Source organism: Primulina huaijiensis, chromosome 5 (assembly GCF_012295235.1).
Source record: "Primulina huaijiensis isolate GDHJ02 chromosome 5, ASM1229523v2, whole genome shotgun sequence".
NCBI classification, from domain to species: Eukaryota; Viridiplantae; Streptophyta; class Magnoliopsida; order Lamiales; family Gesneriaceae; genus Primulina; species Primulina huaijiensis.
The window spans coordinates 23,333,858-23,355,190 of record NC_133310.1 but is presented as its reverse complement, the minus strand read 5'-3'; the positions used below and the strand labels follow the sequence as shown (position 1 = coordinate 23,355,190).

At 40.0% G+C, this 21,333-nt stretch overlaps 3 protein-coding genes and 1 pseudogene across 4 annotated transcripts; 2 read left to right on the top strand and 2 right to left on the bottom strand.

Moving 5' to 3' along the window:
• Window positions 1-2,667: 2,667 nt before the first annotated feature.
• On the bottom strand, window positions 2,668-6,676 carry LOC140977769 (uncharacterized). Its single transcript, XM_073442502.1, has 3 exons — window positions 3,584-6,676; window positions 2,792-3,463; window positions 2,668-2,697 (listed from the first exon to the last, which is right to left on the bottom strand). Exons 1-3 carry the CDS (start codon window positions 6,674-6,676, stop codon window positions 2,668-2,670), a joined length of 3,795 nt encoding a protein of 1,264 aa, XP_073298603.1.
• A 461-nt stretch (window positions 6,677-7,137) lies between these two features.
• On the top strand, window positions 7,138-10,818 carry LOC140977767 (U-box domain-containing protein 34-like; annotated as a pseudogene).
• A 1,859-nt stretch (window positions 10,819-12,677) lies between these two features.
• Window positions 12,678-15,404, bottom strand: LOC140977766 (mitogen-activated protein kinase kinase SIPKK-like). Its single transcript, XM_073442501.1, has 6 exons — window positions 15,082-15,404; window positions 14,921-15,005; window positions 14,066-14,164; window positions 13,574-13,804; window positions 13,297-13,479; window positions 12,678-12,902 (listed from the first exon to the last, which is right to left on the bottom strand). The coding sequence occupies exons 1-6, from the start codon at window positions 15,186-15,188 to the stop codon at window positions 12,678-12,680; spliced, it is 930 nt and encodes a 309-aa protein (XP_073298602.1). The 5' UTR covers window positions 15,189-15,404.
• Window positions 15,405-16,249: 845 nt separating this feature from the next.
• On the top strand, window positions 16,250-18,132 carry LOC140977349 (protein RETICULATA-RELATED 3, chloroplastic-like). 2 transcript variants are annotated; one of them, XM_073442072.1, is made up of 2 exons: window positions 16,250-16,315; window positions 16,791-18,132. In XM_073442072.1, the coding sequence occupies exon 2, from the start codon at window positions 16,811-16,813 to the stop codon at window positions 17,900-17,902; it is 1,092 nt and encodes a 363-aa protein (XP_073298173.1). In that variant the 5' UTR covers window positions 16,250-16,315; window positions 16,791-16,810; the 3' UTR covers window positions 17,903-18,132. The 2 variants fall into 2 exon arrangements, with proteins under 2 accessions (XP_073298173.1, XP_073298172.1); XM_073442071.1 differs by lacking the exon at window positions 16,250-16,315 and adding an exon at window positions 16,342-16,716.
• The last annotated feature ends 3,201 nt before the right edge of the window (window positions 18,133-21,333 follow it).

Sequence of the window (21,333 nt, the reverse complement as noted above, 5' to 3'; positions counted from 1 at the left end):
TGCAGCAGTATCGCTGGGGTATACTTCTCATTCCAGATTCTAGGCTGATATTCAATATATGCTTGCTTTTCTTGTCGTTTTTTCACTCTTATCTATCTTACTCAGGGCATGATGTACTTAGGGGAGTTGGTGGAGCGAGCCAATGCTACCCGGTCCAGCGCTTGCCATGACTTACGCGAAAGTAAGGCTCTTTGCGACCAACTCCAGGCGACCCTAGATGAAGCGAAAGCGACACACGTTAAGGAGCTTTTGGAGTCCCAAGCTCAATGTGGCGAGCTCTTGAAGGAGAAACAGGAGTTTCAGCGGCTGACAGAGGACCAAGCTAAATAGATCCAGAAGTTGAAGGAAGAATTAAAGAATTCACATGCTGAACTTACAGACGCCAAGGCACGACATGCTGCAGAAGCCTCCTCCTTCAAAGAGGAATTTCTCAAATCCGACGAATTTTTCGAGATCTGTGGTCCGAAAGCTTTTCACTACCTGGGGGTGGGTTTCGAGGGTGTAGTCAGCCTCTTCAAGGCTCAGGGCTATCCTCCGCCAGGGGCCCCTACTGACTTCATCGACCTTGAGGGCTTCATATCGAGTCTCCCCCCCGATTCTTAGACCGAACTCCTTTATTTATGTTATTTTTTGCACTGCTTTACTTTCCGTAGGATTATGCGACTTTTGCGATGTTTACACTTGGTTATTTCCTTTCGCACACTTTTGGCATGTTTGAAACTCGTTTTTATGCAATCTTGAGTATTTTGCATTTGAATTTACTGTTTCTCACGAATTTATCTTTGATGTTATTAAACCACAAGGGCTAATAAAATATCCAACTCTCCTTCTCTTCTAGTAGGCATACCTTAAGCAAGCAAGTAAAAATTCGACGCCCTTACCCTCTAGCTTCTCGGCTAGGCGATGTTCTAACAGGAAAATAAAAATTCAACACCTCCACCTTCTAACTCCTCTGCTACGTGACACCTTAGCAAGAAAATAAAAAATTTCAACACATTCACCCTTTAACTCCTCTGTCAGGTGACACCTTAGCAAGAAAATAAGATTCAACACCTCCACCCTTTAACTCCTCTGCTAGGTGACACCTTAGCAGAAAAATAAGATTCAAGACCTCCACCCTCGAACTCCTCTATTAGGCGATACCTTAGTAGAAAAATTTAATTTTTCTCCTGCACGCTGCTCCTCTACTAGGCGATGCCTTAGTAGGAAAATTTAATTTTTCTCCTGCACGATGCTCCTCTACTAGGCGATGTCTTAGTAGGAAAATTTAATTTTTCTCCTGCACGATGCTCCTCTACTAGGCGATGCCTTAGTAGGAAAATTTAATTTTTCTCCTTCACGCTGCTCCTCTACTAGGCGATGCCTTAGTAGAAAAATAAAATTTTTCTCCTGCACGCTGCTCCTCTACTAGGCGATGCCTTGGTAGGAAAATTTAATTTTTCTCCTGCACGATGCTCCTCTACTAGGCGGTGTCTTAGTAGGAAAATTTAATTTTTCTCCTGCACTCTGCTCCTCTACTAGGCGATGCCTTAGTAGGAAAATTAAATTTTTCTCACCATCACAATACAACAACATTCATGAATTGAAAAGAAGAACTTGATTTTATTGAATTCCAACGGATTACATAGGAAAATTCAGAAAATAAAATACATCAATGATAGAATCAAGAATAATACTTCCTAAGGTGATAAGCATTCCAAGGCCTCTTCAAAGCCTTGCCTTGCGCATTCTCTAAATAATAGGCTCCAGAGCTCAGCCTCTCGATCACTTTGAAGGGACCCTCCCACTTTGGGACCAATTTTCCCCTCTGCTCCTCTTGCACCTTCCTCAGAACAAAGTCACCTACCTGAAAATTTCTCTGAATGACTCTTCGATTATAAGACTGTGCAATGCGGTTCTTATAAGCTTCCATGTGAATGCTAGCAGCCTCTCTCTTTTCTTCCAAAAGATCAAGGTCAGTAGCGCGTCTCGCATCATTGTCCTCGTCATAAAACACTACTCTTGCCGATTCCAACCCAATCTCAGCCGGGAGCACTGCCTCATTACCATAGACCAAACTGAAAGGAGTTTCTTTGGTTCCTTCTCTCGGAGTGGTTCGGTATGCCTATAGGACACTTGGTAGCTCATCCACCCAATTACCCTTAGCTCTGCCAAGTCGAACCTTTAGACCCTGCACCAGCGTCCGATTAATCACCTTCACCTGACCATTACTCTGCGGGTAAGCTACAGAGGTAAAGACTTGTTGGGTCTTCATCTCTTTACACCAAGCTTGGATCTTGGCCCCTTGGAACTGTCTCCCATTATCGGATATCAGTCTCCTAGGTACCCCGTATCTGCATACTATACTCTTCCACAGGAACTTCAGGACGTCATTCTCAGTGATTCTGGCCAGAGGCTCTGCTTCCACCCATTTTGAGAAATAGTCAACTGCTACCAAAAAGAATTTCTTCTGAGCAGGAGCTATAGGAAAAGGTCCCACAATATCCATTCCCCACTGGTCAAAAGGACAAGCGGCCGTGACAGCCTTCATCATCGCGGCCGGTCGGTGCTGCAACCGGGCATGACGTTGACAACTATCACAAGACATCACTAACTCTTGAGCATCATGCAGCACTGAGGGCCAAGAATAACCGGTGAGCAACACTTTCCTCGCCAATGCATAAGCCCCTAGATGATTTCCACAACATCCTTCGTGACCTTCTCGGAGCACATAATCAGCCTCTTGATAACTCAAACACCTAAGAAGCGGCCCTGCAAAAGACGTCCTAAACAACACTCCTCCGACTATCACATAACGTGAACATTTCGTCTTCAACTTACGAGCCTCGCGAGGGTCATCAGGAAGCTTTCCCTCCTTCAAGTAATTAGTTATAGCGGTTCTCCAATCCTCTTCCTCTTGCTCAACTACAGGTGAACTCATGTGAGGTGCGAGTTCGACCTGAAAGACCACATCTCTATTCTTCCAACTTCCCATTGTCCCAGCCATTTTGGCCAGAGTGTCTGCCTTTTCATTCTCTTTCCGTGGAATCTGTACAAATGTGATCTCTGTGAACTTCTCTCTGACCCTGTCCACTTCTCGAGCATACTCAATAAGTTTCTCATCTTTCACATTATACGCTCCCTTTATCTGTTGTGCCACCAGCTGAGAGTCAGAAAAAATAAGTACCCGGGTAGCTCCCACATTCATGGCTGCTCGAAGTCCTGCCGACACAGCCTCATATTCTGCCTCATTGTTGGATGCTCGAAAATCCAACCTGACCGCTAATTTCACCTCCTCCCCAGCTGGTGAAATCAGTACCACCCCCACCCCGCTTCCCTCCTTCGAAGAGGAACCATCCACATACACCTTCCAAGGGTCCTCATTTTCTTGATGCACGGTCTCAGCCAGAAAAACGGCTAAGGCTTGTGCTTTGATAGATGTTCTTGGCTCATACTGGATGTCATACTCTCCTAGCTTAGTACTCTACTTGATCAAACGGCCAGACATATCCGAATGAGTTAGGATTCTGCCCAATGGACTGTTAGTGAGCACCACAATCGGATGAGATAGGAAGTAGGGCCTCAAGCGTCTTGCTGTCACTACCAAAGCCAAAGCCAATTTTTCCAACCCCGAGTATCGGATCTCTGCCCCTTTGAGTGCATGCGAAACATAGTACACCGGCTGCTGAACTGACCCATCTAGCTTAACAAGGACTGAACTTGCAGCCCCTTCAGTGGCAGATAAATATACCCACAAAGGCTCACCCACCGCCGGTTTGGCCAGGACAGGAAGCTCGGCAAGGTACTCCTTCAATTCTGTGAAAGACTTCTCGCAATCCGGACCCCACTCAAATTTTCTCGCTTTACGCAAGGTCCGGAAGAATGGTAAGCTTCGGTGGGCGGACCTCGAGATAAAGCGTGCCAGCGCAGCAATCCTACCTGTCAGCTGCTGAACATCTTTGGGTCCCTGGGGAGAGACCATATCTTGGATAGCTTGAACTTTCTCGGGGTTGGCCTCGATCCCCCTTTCTGTCACCATATAGCCCAGGAACTTCCCGCTCCTCACCCCAAAAATACACTTCTGAGGATTCAACTTCAGCCTATTGGACCTGAGGGTGGAAAAGGTCTCCACTAAGTCAGGTATGAGCTGGGTTGAATCCTTAGACTTTACCATGATGTCGTCCACGTACACTTCGACATTCCTTCCCACCTGCTCAGAAAAGACTCTATCCATCAATCTTTGATACGTGGCTCCGGCATTTTTGAGTCCAAAGGGCATAACCACGTAATAGAAAGTTCCTTCAGAGGTGATGAAACTCACTTTATCTTGATCCTCCACAGCCAAAGGGATTTGATGGTACCTTTGATAAGCGTCCAGCATGAACAAATACTGATGTCCAGCTGTGGAGTCCACCAACTGATCTATCCGAGGCAAAGGATAACAATCTTTAGCACATGCCTTGTTGAGATCTCTGAAGTCCACACACATCCTCCACTTCCCTGATCTCTTCGGGACTAGGACAACATTCGATAGCCAAGTAGGGAAGTGCACTTCTCGAATGTGCCCAGCCTCAAGCAATTCACCGACCTCTTTCTGTATAACTTTATCTTTCTCAGGTCCGAAATGTCTTTTCTTCTGTTTTACTGGGCGAGCATTCGGCAAGATGTTCAACCGATGCTCCGCCACATCCGGGGCCGTCCCAGTGAGCTCTTGAGCTGACCAAGCGAACACACTGAAATTGGCCTGTAAGAAAGCAATGAGTTCCTCCCTAACCCTTAGGTCAAGGTCACGGGCTATTCTGAGCATTTTCTTTTCGGGTCCCAGCACTATGACCTCCGGTTCTTCCTCCATAACCTCCCAAACCTCCTTTCTCGCTACGGGCAACCCACTCCTCCCTCTTCTAATCATATTAACTTCCACCCGCGCCCTCTTCCCCTCCTCCTTCACCGTCCCTTCATAACACCGACGTGCGACCTTCTGTTCCCCGCACAAGACTCCCACTTCCTTCCCCACAGGAAACTTCAACTTCTGATGATACGTGGAGGCTACGGCTCTGAAATCCTTTAAGGCTGGCCGCCCAAGGATTCCATTATATGATGAGGGGGTATCCACCACGGTAAATGTTATCATCTTTGTTACCCGTCGAGGGTCGCGCCCCAAAGATAGGGGAAGAGTAATTTGACCCAGCGGCGGAATGACATGTCCCGCGAACCCATACAGAGGAGTGGAGACCGGATCAAACTCGAACCCTTCCACCTTCATCTGATCCAACGTGCTCTTGAACAATATATTTACAGAGCTCCCATTATCAATGAAGATCCTTGCCACATCGTAGTTGGCAATAGTGGCTGTCACCACCAAGGCATCGTTATGAGGAGCCACGATACCTTGAAGGTCTTCCGGCCCAAAGCTGATGACAGGATCTCGGGATAAGTCTGCACCCCTGGATATCTCAAAATTCTCCAACCTCCTCCCGTGTGCTTTTCGAGCTCGCCCAGAGTCTCCATCAGTAGCACCCCCCAAGATCATGTGAATCATTCCTCTCGTGGGGTGGTTATCTTCATCTGCTCTCCTCCTCGGCTCGACAGGTTCCCGAGGAACATCCTGACCCCGCCTTTCTCTTCTCGGCTCTCCGACCCTCTGGTTGATCCAAGGAGGACCTCGACCTCGCCTAGGAGACGGGCGAGGTTTCGGTCGGTCCCCGGATGAGGATGCCTCTCGTTTGTCCGTCGGAGGCATCCTAACACCGCCCTCCGCTCTCTGCGACTTCTCCCACCTTCCCTCTGGCTCCCTCACCTCCATTACCTTATCGCGATTCCTGTTTAGAGGAACATGTGATGAGAATTGTCCTCTACTTCTATTTCTGTCCTCCTCCTTCTCCCCTGAACCTCTCTTCCTACCTCCTCTCTCTCCCCCCTCCATCCTACTTCCCCCGGGCCGCTGCTCCATCCTTCTATACCGTTGGGCATCCTCTAGATTTACATACTTTTCCGCCCGAGCCAGCAAGTCATCATAGGTCGACGGAGGTTTCTTGACCAGTGATTTAAAAAACTCACCTCCTCTCAAGCCTTGGGTGAAGGCACTTATCATGATGTCCGGGGTAGCCGATGGTATCTCCAGCGCTGCATTGTTAAAACGCTGGACAAATTCTCGCAAAGTTTCAGACTCCTGTTGTTTCATCACGAACAGGCTCAAATAATTTTTCTGGTCCCTCTTGCTGCTAGCGAATCGGTGCAAGAAGGCAGCTGAAATGTCCTCAAAAGAACGTATGGAGTTGGGCTGCAGGGTGTTAAACCACTTCTGGGCTGACCTCACCAACGTGCCCAGAAACACCCTGCACCTGACTCCATCTGTACATTGGTGCAACAAAGCCGCATTTTCAAATCTCCCCAAGTGTTCCTCAGGGTCAGTATGTCCGTCATACTCACCAATGTTAGATTGTCGGAAATTCGGAGGAAGCCCTTCCTCCAAGATGGCTAGTGAAAAAGGGCTTCCTCTCTTGAGTACCGGCGCTCTGCTTCCTACCTGCTCCCTCAACCTCCGTATCTCCTTCCACATTTCCCTCATCTCACTAATCTCCCCAGTTGGGAGGGGTTGCGTCTCCTCCACCCTGCTCTGGTGGACTTCAACATTTTCCTCACGTTCCTGACGGGCGGCCTGTTCCTCTACAAACACAGACTCTTGATTCCTTTTCATGGCCTTATCCACTGTCCGGGTGATAAATTGGCCCAACTGCTCCAGGGTCAAGTTCCCCACGTTCTCATTGGGACGGGTTTGCTCGACCCTTGTCTCGTGAAGGGGCTGCTCAGTTCTTCTCTCTTGACGAGGTTGTTCTTGTCTCGTCTCAAGACGCGGTTGTTCATGTCTTGTCTCAACATGAGACTGTTCGAGTCCCCTCTGAGGACGCGATAATGCTGAGGTAGCTCTTCTACTTCCTTTCCTGCCTACCATCTCTACGTCTCAACTCAAGACTTCCCACAGACGACGCCAAGTGATACTCACGGGAAATTTAGGGTCCGATTCCGGCGAGGGCCACTAATCCAGATGCAGGTTTGAAATTGTCCTGAGCCTGAAATCACAAATAAGACCGTTAGAAGGGGGCCAGGAGGGTGTTCTGGCGTAGCCCCTCCGACGCTCAAGTCAGAGACTAAGGATATATGGGGGGAGCATCTAAGGGTGTTGCTGAAAACAATATAGTGAATAATTCAACTGAACGCTCAAACCTGGTATTTATAGGAGAATACCTGGGCTTGTCATGGGCCATTCACCTGTGTGCCTTAGAGATGGGCCGGGAGTTTGAGCCGGATCTTGATGGGTTCATCCCTGGGGTATCATTTGTTTTTCGCAAAAACTGTGAGTAGAGCACCTCAGTTTTAGGTCGAAAAAACTTTACCTTTTAGCCATGGGTACGGTGGTGCGTTCATTCCAGTAATCGAGTAGTTATAATAAATCCAGTAATCGAGTGGTTTCAAGAAATCCATTAATGGCAATGTATCCAATCCTAGTAATTTTATGTGGGTTAACTATGGAAAAATACGGTGATTGGGATACACCGTTGGCAAAGCATACGCTGAAAGTAACCTCAGTTTTTGGGCATGCATGGGAGAATTACATGGCTGATATAAATATGAAATGTGTAATATTAAACATTGTGGATGGACATCATATCATAATTGTATACATACAGTTGTTAGTGTAGTATTCGGAGTCATTATTTATTATTTTAAGGTTTGCCTTAAAAATGACGTGGTAGAAGTTAGTAACAATACCAAAGTAGACAAAGCGATTGTCCCCATTCGCTGATTCGATAGTTTCTATGTGTTCCATAAACTCTAACCCCCTCCTGCCATTAAACACAACGTGCCTCCGTACTCACTTGAAGGTTCGATTTCGATTCGATGAGGAAATCCATGGAATGATATCTCTTGTTCTATTGTGCTCTTGTCGAAATTCAGGGGGAGTGATGTAAGGGGAAATTGAAGTGCTTACCTGAAGCTCAATTATTTTTGTCCTCTTTCCATTCGTCATGTGAACTGGAAATTTTATCACTTTTAGAATGTTTGTTTTATTGATATTTTCTACAAGGTAGGTGTAGCTGTTAGCCTGAGGGATCGGACATGCTTGCAAGTAAAGCCACAACGTTCATTACTTATTTTAGCCTATTAGATTGGAGTTTCCGATCTAAGTTATGCCCAAAAGTTTAACATGATAGTAAATAATATCATGCGGAAGTGAAACATAACGACTTGAGTCCCTGAGGTGGAGGTTTTGTGTGTGTATGGAGTGGTATGTGTGGAGATTGTCCTGCTATCGTAGAAGAACATTGTTCTTTGCATTTCTTTTGATACTGATACTTTTTTCCTATTTGTACCCTGAAATTTACTCTTTTTTTTAAAAAAAAACTGCAGATTGATTCTCCTTATCTATGCTCCCAAAAAAAGAAAACATCGGAATAATAATGTCGTAAAATTTTGATTATATATGCATTAATTAAGGAGTAGGAATGGCTTACACGTTACACCACAGACATCAATAACTGAGTCTCATAACTTGCAAGGACCGAAATCATGCCCTCATCAAGCAGATCTCAGTTGTGGAACTAGCCATCCTTCACGTGCGAGGGTTCTGATTCCATTTAGTTGTCCAGTTAAGTGTAATGAAAAAACTCGATGTAAACTGAGGCAGAACGAATCTATGGTTCAGGAGCAACTGCTTCTCTATTGGCGTGTAGAGGGAAGCAAGCTAGTGTATGTCTTGATGGAGTGAGCAAGGGAAACCTAAAAGAGGGGAGCTTGAATGGATATAAGATGGGAATCGAGACAAAATTCAATGGAAGTAACCATTCTGGTCAACATTATTTTTCTTCAAGTTGTCTTCAGATGGACCTTTAAAAATGATGAAGTCACTAACAATGAGATTCTTATGAGTTTCTGCAATCGTGGGAAGTTTGAAATTTCTTTATGCGGTGAGGCTGTTAGATGTGATAACAAGTGGAAACCAAATTCCAGATTTTCCTTCCTGCATAAAGTTGATTAGGGGCCTAATCAATTTTGAGCTGACAGACAAAGCTGCTAAGGTTCTACAACTCATGGTTATGTCTGGTGGAGTCCCACACACAACTTGCTAATCGGTGGTTTGTATAGAAATGGGCATTTTAGTGCTGCTATTGATGTCTTGGAGGATATGAGCTTGAGTGGTTGCCCTCCTGATGTTATTACTTTTAACACTATAGTACGAAGCATGTTTGATCATTGTAAGATTGGTCAGGCCATCCAATTCTGGAAGGACCAGCTCACAAAGGGCTGCCCTCCTTATGTAATAACCTGCACAATCCTCATCGAGTTAGTGTGCAAATATAGCGGCGTGGCACGTGCTTTGGCAACTGTGGAAGATGATATAGTTGAGGGATGCTATCCTGATCTGGTGACGTATTATTCTCCTCTACATGTTCTATAAATGGACTCTTTCATTTTTTTTGCTCCGTGAGTTCCACAATTGGCCTTGTTCATCTAGGCTGTCTCAAGGGGCCAACTTAAACCACATTGCCCTGCAATTGATAAATCAGCCTTGCTCTAGTCTAAATACAAAACTAGTGCCAAGTTTGTGATGTCATAAGTATTTAGCACCATCTGACTGAATGAAAAAATGTCCTGCAAACACTCTTTTGAACGAATAAAAAGAAAGTTTTAGCCCTTATTGAAGTGCAGATACTCCATGTATAGTGTCAACTACTCATTTGCAAATTTTACATTGCCATGTACACTATAACTATTGTAATACTTGTTAAAAAAAGAAACTATTGTAATAATAGGCCTTCGATTTGGAAAACTGGAAGTTTATTCAAAACTTTGGTATGACGGTGTAATGTATTGCCATCACGCTGAAGCATGACTATTTGTTGATTTACAGGCGTAAGCTTTTTTTTTCTCTTTGTTTTCTTCTGATCGATCTTAAGATAATTTGTTGAGAGTTTTCAGTGTTAACTTATGGTCAGCATTATTAATCTGATTGCGCTTGTTGAAACATCTATTGTGAAAAAAATTTAGGTCGAAGTTCGGAGACATTTGCGGCATCCTCGTATTGTCTTATTACTTGGAGCCTGTCCAGAAAATGGTAGTCTTGTTTACGAGTATATGGAGAATGGTAGCCTGGAGGATCACATCTTTCAAAGAGAAGGCAAAACTCCTCTTCCAACGTCTTCTAGATTCCGGATAGCTTTTGAAGTGGCTTGTGGACTCAGCCTTTCTGCACTCAGCAAAGCTAGATCCTATAGTTCACCGGGATCTAAAACCCGGGAATATTTTGTTAGACAGATACTATGTGAGCAAAATTTCAGATGTTGGACTGTCAAAAATCATTTCTGATGCAGTGGAGGATAATATTACAGAATACAGGTATACAGTTGTCGCGGGTACCCTATAACACATAGACCCTGAATATGCAAGAACTGGAACTCTTCGACCAAAATCAGATCTTTATTCTTTTGGAGTAATAGCCCTCCAATTATTATCTGCTCATCATCCCAATGGGATTATAACTAAGTTTGAAAATGCTATTAGCAACGGCAGCTTATCAGATCTTCTCGATAAGTCAGTTGAAGATTGGCCACTCGCTGAAGCACGCCAACTAGCCGAAATTGCTTTGAAATGCTGTAAACTTAGATGTAGAGATCAGCCAGAGCTTGAAACCGAGGTGTTGCCAACATTGAAAAAACTCGCCGTATTTGCTGATTCAAGAAAATCGGTAGATAGAAGCCATTTGCACGCGCCTAAACATTTTACTGCCCGATTCTGCTGGTAAAATATGACACTCCAAAATATGTAACTGATATTTGGTAATGTAAAGTCACGGTTGCATACTTATATTGCATTGATTCTAATGAAGCAGTTCTCTTCTACAGCTAGTATTTGGTAATGTAATTAAAGAATGTGTGACATGTAAATTTTGTTGTATAAAACACCACAGTAAGCTAAGATAATTGATCCAACAACGATAGCACCTTAGAGCACCAGAAATATATTGATTTTCTGTTTTTTCAGATAAACCCTTTTTTGTTAAAAATCTCACAACTTAGTTGTTTTTTAAATTGTTTTATTTAAAAAACTGTCAAAAAAAACACGAAGATAAAACATAAAATGATTTTTAAAAAATAGGTGTTTAGAATACAGTAGCATGAAACAAAAACAGAAAATGAGACAATGGAAAGGCATGCATGCATCCAAATTAAGCGAAATAATAGAATAAGACAATAAATGAAACATCAATTCATCCGTTTAAGACTTCAAATAGATGATTACAAAAATAATATAACACAAATTCAAACTCAAAGAATAACAATAATAATAGACAATAAATTAAAGATAACTCACAATACAAAAATAATATTAAAAAAATAATAATAATAATGAACAATAAATTAAAAACAAGTCACGATACATAACAACTCCGGATATGGACAATACACCACTCTTTTTAATAGAATATTAGATTTAACGTAAACGAAGAGCAAGGGGTCGACTGTAGAAAACCGCATCCATCGAAGGAATATTGCATTAATCTATCGACCTACACATTTTGTTTAAACTTATATGAAAATCATGTAAATGAACCAGAGCAGGTTATCATAGACGCGAAAAATCTCATATTCCACCCGTTTACGCTACTTTTTGTCACTTATTTCCACATAATGCCCGATTAGAACAAAACTCAAGGACGAAACAGAATAGTATCACAATGAAAAACTTTGTCCTCTTACATAAGTGATAGCTAATAGATTTTCTATTTTTCAGTTTTTCTAAATCACAATGTATTTCAAATATTACATTATTAAAGTCAGTTTCATATTCATATCTTGAATGAAAAGTGTCAATCCAAATGCAACCTCCAATTATATAGAAACCCAAGTACCATATTCTGAGTAGGACCTGACCCACACCAGGTCATCTCCACTGTGGCAAATGATAGTGTACTTGGTTTAAAATGCGATAACAAAACCTTCGTTATCACAAAGCTACATGTAGTTAAGAAAGTTCTTTGACTCTGTCAGCTATCTATTTGGACAAGTTAAACCCATTTTTTCTCTATGTGTAGACCATACAAAACACAAATCCGGAGCAGACCATGCTCATGCCTGAATGCAATCTCCGCATAACGCGCAAAAATTGAATTCAATTGATGTTTTAGATCTCAGTGACTACTGGGACTTCTTTTTCATTTTACTTAACAATATCTATCAAACTTAAACCACAAAGAAGGGAAAATATATGAACTAAGACAGGGAAGATTGCTTCTTGTAATTTATATGTCAAACCTTGTTGTTTGAAGTGTGGCAAGTGGAGGCCCTGCACTGGAGAAGTACATCGCAAGATCGACATCAATGTCATCGTACTTGGTAATGAAGGGGTGCACCTATTTTTATGAAAATATATCATCGTTACTAGTTCCAAAAGAATAAATTTTAAGATGAGCAGAGCAGTTAGCATGCAGTACCATAAGTTCATTTGCTGACAATCTATCTTTGGGATCCTTTTGTATGCTGAGAAAATCAAAATCCACAAAATGACATGTGTGCTAGAAAGGCAAAGCTAATAAAAAGATTCAGAAATGATATTATATAAACTACCAGGGTTTTGTGAGTATTACACCTTCTCCGAGTCATAAATTAATAGAAAATTAAAACAAGCACTTAGTTTAATATTTACCATGCAGAAATAAATGAACAGAACTCGGGAGAAAATAAATCAGAAGGCGCAGAAGGTGCCGGTTGATTGACAATGGTGTCCATCAATTCATAGACATTTATCCATCCACCTGGCTGTGGTGAGGAGTATGGAAAATACCCAATTGAACATTCAAGAAGAACCAAACCAAGGCTCCAGATGTCGCTTCTGTATCCATGGGTGCATCCCAAGATTCTCTCAGGCTAAAACATGAAGATGGAAAGGTAAAGAGTATTGGTCATACATTGAAGTTAAACCGCCAAAATCCATAATATGATGAAATGTGATTATATTTCATTTAGAAGGAACCAAATGCATGTGTGCCATAAATGAATGCTCCCTTTGGGAAGTATATACTTGTACTATTTGCTCACGCGATAAAATTTTCACAAGATAAAGTTATAATATCTTGATTTTCCATAAGGTCTAAACTGAGATTATTATTTGCAAAGAACTTTCCTCAATGACACATCATCATAGATTCAAAATTATGACAAATTGACAAATCAACCACAGCAAGTGAGCATCTAAAAACAAGATAAAACGAGTAACATTCACAGTAAAAAATTTGATTAGGATGAGAAGCATTATACTCACAGACATATAGTTGTACGTGCCAACAAAGGTGTTGGCCAAGCCTGATGTGCTAGCCAGAATTGCGCTGACCCCAAAATCGGTGATCTTTACTTCACCTCTGTGGTTTACAAGCAAATTTGATGGCTTCAGATCCCTGTGAATGACATGTCTTTTATGATGAAGATACCACAAACCTTTGAGTACCTATGATGTCACCAGAATTTGGAGAGACTTTTATATTACTAGCGCTTGAGAAACATTTGTTGGCTAAGGATCAGAAGAAAAATGCATATGTTACCTGTTTACAAATTGCAGCAAGATACGGTTCCGGAATCTTATTAACCTTCTTCAGAAAATCTGCAAGAGATCCCCCATCCATGTACTCCAAGACTATAGAGATTGCACCGTTGTCGTAGAAAGAATGATAGCAAATTACAACATAGGGACACTGGGATAACTGAAAAATTTTCAGTTCCTGCGCAATATGCTTTCTAGCTGACTCTTCAATATTCATTTGAATAACCTGAATCAAGTGTTAAATTTTAAAAGGAAACTGAATTTAGTGACACACACAGATTAAGTGGCATATTCTAAAGAACTCTCTTTAATCTTATCTAATCATATACCTATAAGAATTTCATTTTTCCATCTCTTTCATGTCTTTGTTCTACCATTTTCATAGATAATTTTAGTGTAACATGAATCTTTTGTTAACCAGAGTAAGGAAAACATATATTATAGCATCCATATATATATATACACACACACACACACACATATACACACACACACNCAAGCGCACAATACCACCATTTCCCTTGCCGATAACTTGGATCGCTTCAAAGTCAGCTAAGCACAACTGGTTTTCTGATGGCTGTATTAATTTTGGCTGAAAGAAATTCAAATCATGCAAAATTTAAAGCATGTTTCCATAGCAGCCATGCAGTTTCAACTATTCATAGAAATCGTTCTAGCAGCGGCACAAAAGATTAAATTCATTAGTTAGGGACAGTAGAAATTCATGATTTCACGTATGTTGCTACATAATTGCAAAATTCAATTGATGGATGCGGTTTTCCTCAATGGACCCCTTACTTGATGATGGAATAGAAGAGAATCTCTTGTTCTTCGTTTACCTCTTTCACGTTAAATTTGTTATTGTGATTAAAGGGTAGAGAGAGGATCAAACTCCTCATTATATTTTAAAGGTGTGCATCCTTTCATTAAATAAGAAATACAATAGAATATTTGTTAAATCAATTATTAGCTCATGTGGCCATAATCTTACACAGCAAACCAATAATTAAAAAAAAAATCAGATTACACCAAGGAACGCCTAAAATAAAGATCCATCAAGCATACTCACAATAGGCTCAAACTTTTCAAAGTTTTCGTTCTTTTTAAAACAAAAAGCACTGAATTTGGCTCTTCTGCAGGTCTGCCTACTTCAGAACCAGACGATAGATATCAAAGAAAGGAAAAAATAGCCCAAAGACTAAACAATGAAGCAATACATAAAAGGTTGTATGACAGTGACAGATCTCCATAGCAATAAAAATTTGTTCTTATAAAACATTGCATTGATATTTTCAAGAATCGCAAAAAGAAAAACGAAATATCAAACCAGAAAGCGATATGTTCATACAGTCTCAACTTCAGTCTTGGAGACAACACGAATGCCATCAGCATTAACTAGCAGATCACCATCCTTAAAAGTTCCTGATTCAGTCCTGTATAAAACCAAATAAAAACGAAACCCATTCTAAAAATAACCTTAAATTTAGTATAAACACGAAGATTAATTACAGGAATTTGGACAGAGAATCCTCATCAGGAGGAGGAATGGTGAGCTTCAGGTTAGCTGCCAAAGCCCCTTTGTTCATTCTTTCCCTTCTTCTCGAGCAAACAATCATGTACCTTTACTCTTCGTGTTCCGATATTCTTCTTTTATACTCTTTTCTGGGTTTTGTGCTCGATTAGCAAAGGTGCCATCTTTATATTGACTGGGGAAAAGTCATTTAAAAATTCCAAAAAAAAAAAACTCTCAAGTTGGTTTAATTCCAATTTGGACAGACCCACAGACACGCGACTTTATTTTCTCGTCTTTGTCAACTGATGAAAATGGGAACGCTCGGTCGCTCGGTCGCTCGGATACTTCCACCACTTCCAATTGCTCCCCTCCCATTATCCCATATAAGGCTACTTATATGTAATATTTTTATGTTGATTGTTTTTTTATTTTTTAATTTAGTGTTTTTATGATTATTTTTTTATATTAATATCATTTAAAAATTAAAAATTTGGATAAAAACTGAAAAAAATATTAATAGTTTTAAAAATTTTAGAAAGTGAATATGACAATTATAAATGAATATATAAATTTGCTAAAATGGATTTTTATAATATTTTTTATCAAATGAAAATAGAAAACTTTTATAATTTCAGAGTGATATTACTGATATTTAATAAATTAATTATGACATTAAAGTTAGCTATTCTGGGTATCTTAAATTTATTAATAATATAGTATAAATATAAAATAAATATATAACCTAACAAATTGTTTTATTTGAAAAACAATATGTATTTATATATATACTCAAAATAATCGGTTAACACGACGTGTCTATTGTTTTAGTGACAAAGAGGTCCTATCACATCGGACACTCTATTTAATAAAATAAATTTACAAAAAAATCCCTTTTAAGTTGTTGGTAACATATAGCATAGATATCCTTTAACAAATAAATGATAAATCGGTTGTAAAAACTTCGTTGCGCTTTGAATTATATTAAAACTTATAGCAAATAATTTTGTTATTACTTAAGAAATTATGTGCTTAATAAATACCTCGTGACTCGTTCAAAAAATGAATTCAAAGTCCAATATCAGGCCCAAAGTATTTAAATTTTGGGTATTTTATATTGGGCTCACCTAATCGGAAAGCCCATTTAACAATAGATAGAACAAGTGATGGCTCATCTTCCCCATTTCAGTATTGTCAGCGACACTGTTACTACAAGACTAGTCCACCCATCAGGTTTTTTTAAAAAAAAAAAAAAATTGAAATGATAATAATAATTTTGTTTGATGTTTTTTTAAAAAAATTTGTTTGCTTGAGTGAATGCATAATGGATTTATTACAATCAAGATTTTCTTGTCTCGTGTTGGATTTTGTGAATTAACTGAATTTAGTTTATGTTTCTGCGAGTAGGGTTTAGGATTTTTGTGCTGGTGGAATTGAAAGAATTCCGTGATCCCAAGTTGTGATTTCTCCGAGTTATGTTGTTTGATTATCGATTCTTGCTTTCTCTCGTTTGTGTCTTCAATTGTAAATGTAGGCATGTATTGCTTCTGAAGGCACTGTTTTGGCTTTATTGTGCTCATTCTTCGGCTGTGCCTTTTTAGATGCTTTGTTTTCACCTCCTTTGAAGTCAAGTGGTGGGTGTAGACGAAATTCAGTGTGCTTCCATCGATTTCTGATTTACAATTATTAATATTTTTATTATTTTCAGGGCCTATCTCAATTCAAAAGATGGCGGCTCGGCTTTGCTACTGTTCTATTGCTGGCCACCGTCACCTCATCACCACCTCTCCTCTCATTGCCAAACTCATGACCCCTGGATTTACCGACACGACTTTCCGTTGTAATATTTTCCTCCCTGCATTGCAATGCAGACACAAGAAACTGCTTAATTCTGATTTGGAGTCAAAATTTCACGCCCCTTGTGCTGGCGGCGGCGGAGATATTGGTGTTGGCCAGGGTAATGGTGGTGGGGGTGGTGGCAGCAGTGGGTGGAGTGGTGGTGGAGACTCCCGTGAATTCAAGTCGTCGTGGGATGGCTTTGGAACCATTGGGGCTTTTGTAAATGGATGGAGGTCAAGGGTTGCTGCCGATCCACAATTTCCTTTCAAAGTTCTGATGGAAGAATTGGTTGGTGTTAGCTCATGTGTTATTGGAGACATGGCATCACGTCCCAATTTTGGCCTCAATGAGCTCGATTTCGTGTTCTCAACCCTTGTTGTTGGTTCCATTCTGAATTTTGTTCTCATGTATCTCCTGGCCCCAACCCTGTCGTTGTCAACCCAAAGTCTTCCGGGAATTTTCGCGAGTTCTCCAGCAAGCCATATGTTCGAACCTGGGCCTTTTAGCTTGGTGAATAGGCTTGGTACTTGCATTTATAAAGGTGCTCTATTTGCTGCTGTTGGATTTGCGGCTGGGCTCGTTGGGACTGGTATTTCCAATGGATTGATCAATATGAGGAAGAAAATGGATCCCAGTTTTGAGACACCGAACAAGCCTCCTCCAATGGTTTTGAACGCCACGACCTGGGCTATTCACATGGGTGTCAGCAGTAATTTGAGATACCAAACTCTTAATGGAGTCGAGTTTGTGTTAGCCAAGGGATTCCCACCCTTCCTATTCAAGACATCTGTTGTAGTTTTGAGATGCTTGAACAATGTTCTTGGCGGAATGACATTTGTCATTTTGGCCAGGTTGACAGGGTCACAAAGTGTTCCTAAAACGATGCCAGCAACTGTAGAGGATGGATCAGCTGAAGAGAAGGAAAAACTGGTGAAAAACAAGGACGATGATTTGCAAACTAGTGAAACTGCTTCCAAGTGATGTAGGTCGTCTTCTGCTCTCTCTATGCATTGCAAGTCTCCTCTGGTCGATCAAGAAATGGGTGCTCAATTTGATTGATTTTGAAAAAGAACACAATCCCCTTGATTACCCTCAGGGTTCAGAGCTTTTCGGAAACTGAATCGACACAACGATAAAATTTATCTCTGGCTCGAGTCTTGACTATTCACTAACTTGGTTTTGTGTTTAGGTTCCAACAAGTCTCATTTTTTTAAGAAAGTTCATTCACTGTATTGTTTACGCCCATAATCTTTGGTATCTTTCTTTCTTTCTTTGTCAACCAATAATCATACAATTTTACATGTTTATGTACATCATTCGATGCTAATTTATTATATGCATCATCGTATATTTATCGAGGAATTTAGGTGGGAAACCTAAAAAAATATTCAAATAATCATACAATTTATGTACCGTCCCGAAAATTTGAAGGACCACGTGAACCACATGTATGCAAGTTATCAAATTTCTTATGTATTTTAATTAAATTGTTTTAATTGCATAAATTGATTATGGTAGACATGTTTACATATTTAAAATGTAGTTTCTACTAGAATGTATAAAAAAAACTGTGTTTTAAAGGTTATTCGAGACGCGATCGAGGAACGGAGACTGGGAATCTTATGAGAGAAAATATTTTATTAAATAATTATTTTTAATGGTTTAATGTGTGGTGAATTTTATTAGATATTTTCGAAAATGAGATGTTTTGGGATGTTTTTACGCGTCGAGTTGTAATTTTGACATGTATTCGATTTTCGACGAAAATATGAACATTTCGTGAATTCGTCTAATATTTGCACAAACTTTCCATAACAAAATATTTTAAATATTAACTAATGAGCCTAGTATTCCATGATTAATGGGTCTAAGCTTGCACTTGTGCTTTAATTAATAAATAATGCCCTAAACCCTAACCTAAACATAATAAAACACATGCACACTTCACCTTAGACCCTATTAGGACTCTTCATCAGCAAGAAGCACACACCACACGAAAGTTTTGGAAGGAAACTCACGTGGAGTTGAAGGAAAAATCACCAAGGTCCTCGCTACGTCGACGTTCTTAGCATCTCAACTCGTTTTTGTGCGTAATAAACGCAAAGGCATGCCTTAACTTTCTTTCAAACATCTTCATACCATATTATAGATATTTGATTATGTTTGCATGAGGAATATGATGCACAAGTTTTATTTTCGTTTTTAAGGTTATAAATGCATAAAACTAGAGTTTTCTCTTTTTAAAACTCTTCCTAATGATTGACAAAGGGGCTTCCATGGTAGGGTTATGGGAAGTAACGTTTTTCAACTTGTTTAAGGGTTTATAGATGAAATTTTAAGGGCTGGACAGTAGGGTGAAGCATGTTGAACGAAAATTGGGAGTTTGGTGGACTAGGGTTTCGGTTAGGAGTCTTTGGGAAGCACGGCGCTTAGCTGCTATTAGGGTGCATTCAGGGGTCCTATTAGGGTCTAGTCATGGTCCTAGATGGTTCAGGGGAAGGCTGACATGAAGGGTAGGGAGGAACCGCGCAAAAGGAGTGCGCGCTTGGCTTTTGTCACGGGTTAAGGGGCTGGGCGTGTTTGGGCTGGTAGGATCGGTCCAGTGGCTTGCTATGGCAACGGTCAAGGTCCTTGGAGGGTGTTCTAGGTCTGGTCGTGGTGGACAAGGGCTAGGGTCGAAGCTTGCATGGTTAGGGTGGCTAGGGTTCGAAAATAAGAGCTAGGGTTTGGTGCAGAAATTTTGGGTAGGTATCCTAGGTTGATCGAGGGTCTTAATGGGCTTGAATTGGGTTGTATATAATTTATTTAAGTGTTATTAAGTTTTGGTCCAAGTTTGGTAAGTTTTGGTTAAGTTTCAAGTCAATAACATTCAAAACCGGGATGTACGTCTAAGTTTAAAAACGAATTGGGAAAATAGTCGAGAAGCTTAAGTTTACGTCTAAGAAAAATTTATGAGTTTATTTTAAGGTCGTTTGTTAAGTTTGGATGGATTTGGGTTGTCGTTTTAAGGTATAAGGATAAATTGGGAAAGTTAAGGTTCCAGAGGCAAAACAGTCATTTCACATCTAAAATTGTTAGACATCCTCGCAGTGCCCTGAATGCTGTAAATAATGTTAATATGTTTATTTTATATGTTTGTGAAATTATATGATGAAATGATAATGCTAAAAGACATGTTGCATGTTTGGTTTAAAAGAAAAAACGATTTATATATGCATGAATTTTTATAAGTGATGAAAATATGAAACGTTGAAGGAGGTGAACTAATTGTGACTAATACGATGATATGATTGGAGATATCGTGAGGGAAAAAACTCCAAAGGGAGCCCGTTTACGGGAGAAGGCCCAAGAGAGAGCCCGACGATCGTATTTCCATCGACATGATATGATGATATGTAAGGCCAAGACTCAGTTGACGGATGAAAATGTTGCTGATGTCCCTGTCGCCTAGTACTATGGTTACACACAAATGGATCCATCGACCTTCAACTGATATAAAAATCACAATTAACGATCTGAATTCAATAAAAAAAGAAAACGTATACGTATATGATGAAATGAAATATGATATGATAGGATGAAAGAAAAATGTTTAAGTTTATGCATGTTAATGAAAAACTATATATATACGGACTCTATATATATCAATAATACGTACACTATATATATAAATAACTATTAACTATTAACTATTAGATACACTCTTGAGATAATACAGCTTAGCATTTTATTCGACTGTCGATGTTGACCTGTCAATAATTTAAAATCAATGCGTGATTGAACTTTGAGAGTGTGGATCGGGTTGAATATTGCACTAAATCAACCTATGACCTTGGAGTGTTCAATGTGTCGCTAAATTAATAATTCAATCGAAACATGATCGATTTACGAAGCAAGCACAAGTGTCGGAGTTCTGTATCTCCAAGATTTTTGACAACCAAACAAATATTGATTTATACGGCAATTATTTCTCTGGTCATTATCTCATCCACGCGGATTTCCAAATAATTTTTCATTACCCTACGTTATATACAAGGATTTAAAATGCTGCAATCTGTATTAATTATTATTATTATTAGTATCTAAAATTTATCTTATTATAGTTCAAATAACACGTGATTTATTCTTAGACTTTGTTTCAGCTAGTAATCTTGGAATACTAAATGATCTTTATATATATATATATATATATATATCTCATTTAGTAACTTTTAGGAATTGACCTAATCCGGGACGAACGAGTCATATAGGCAAAAGTGGGCTCTTGCCCGGTAGACTTTGTCCTTTTTCCTTTTAACATGCTAAGCTCACGTGTATTATTATGTCTATAATAATGACCTCTTTACCCAGCAGATTTTTTGATAACATACCCATTTTTTTGGTCGAAGTCATGGCTCACTTTGTTTTTTAGT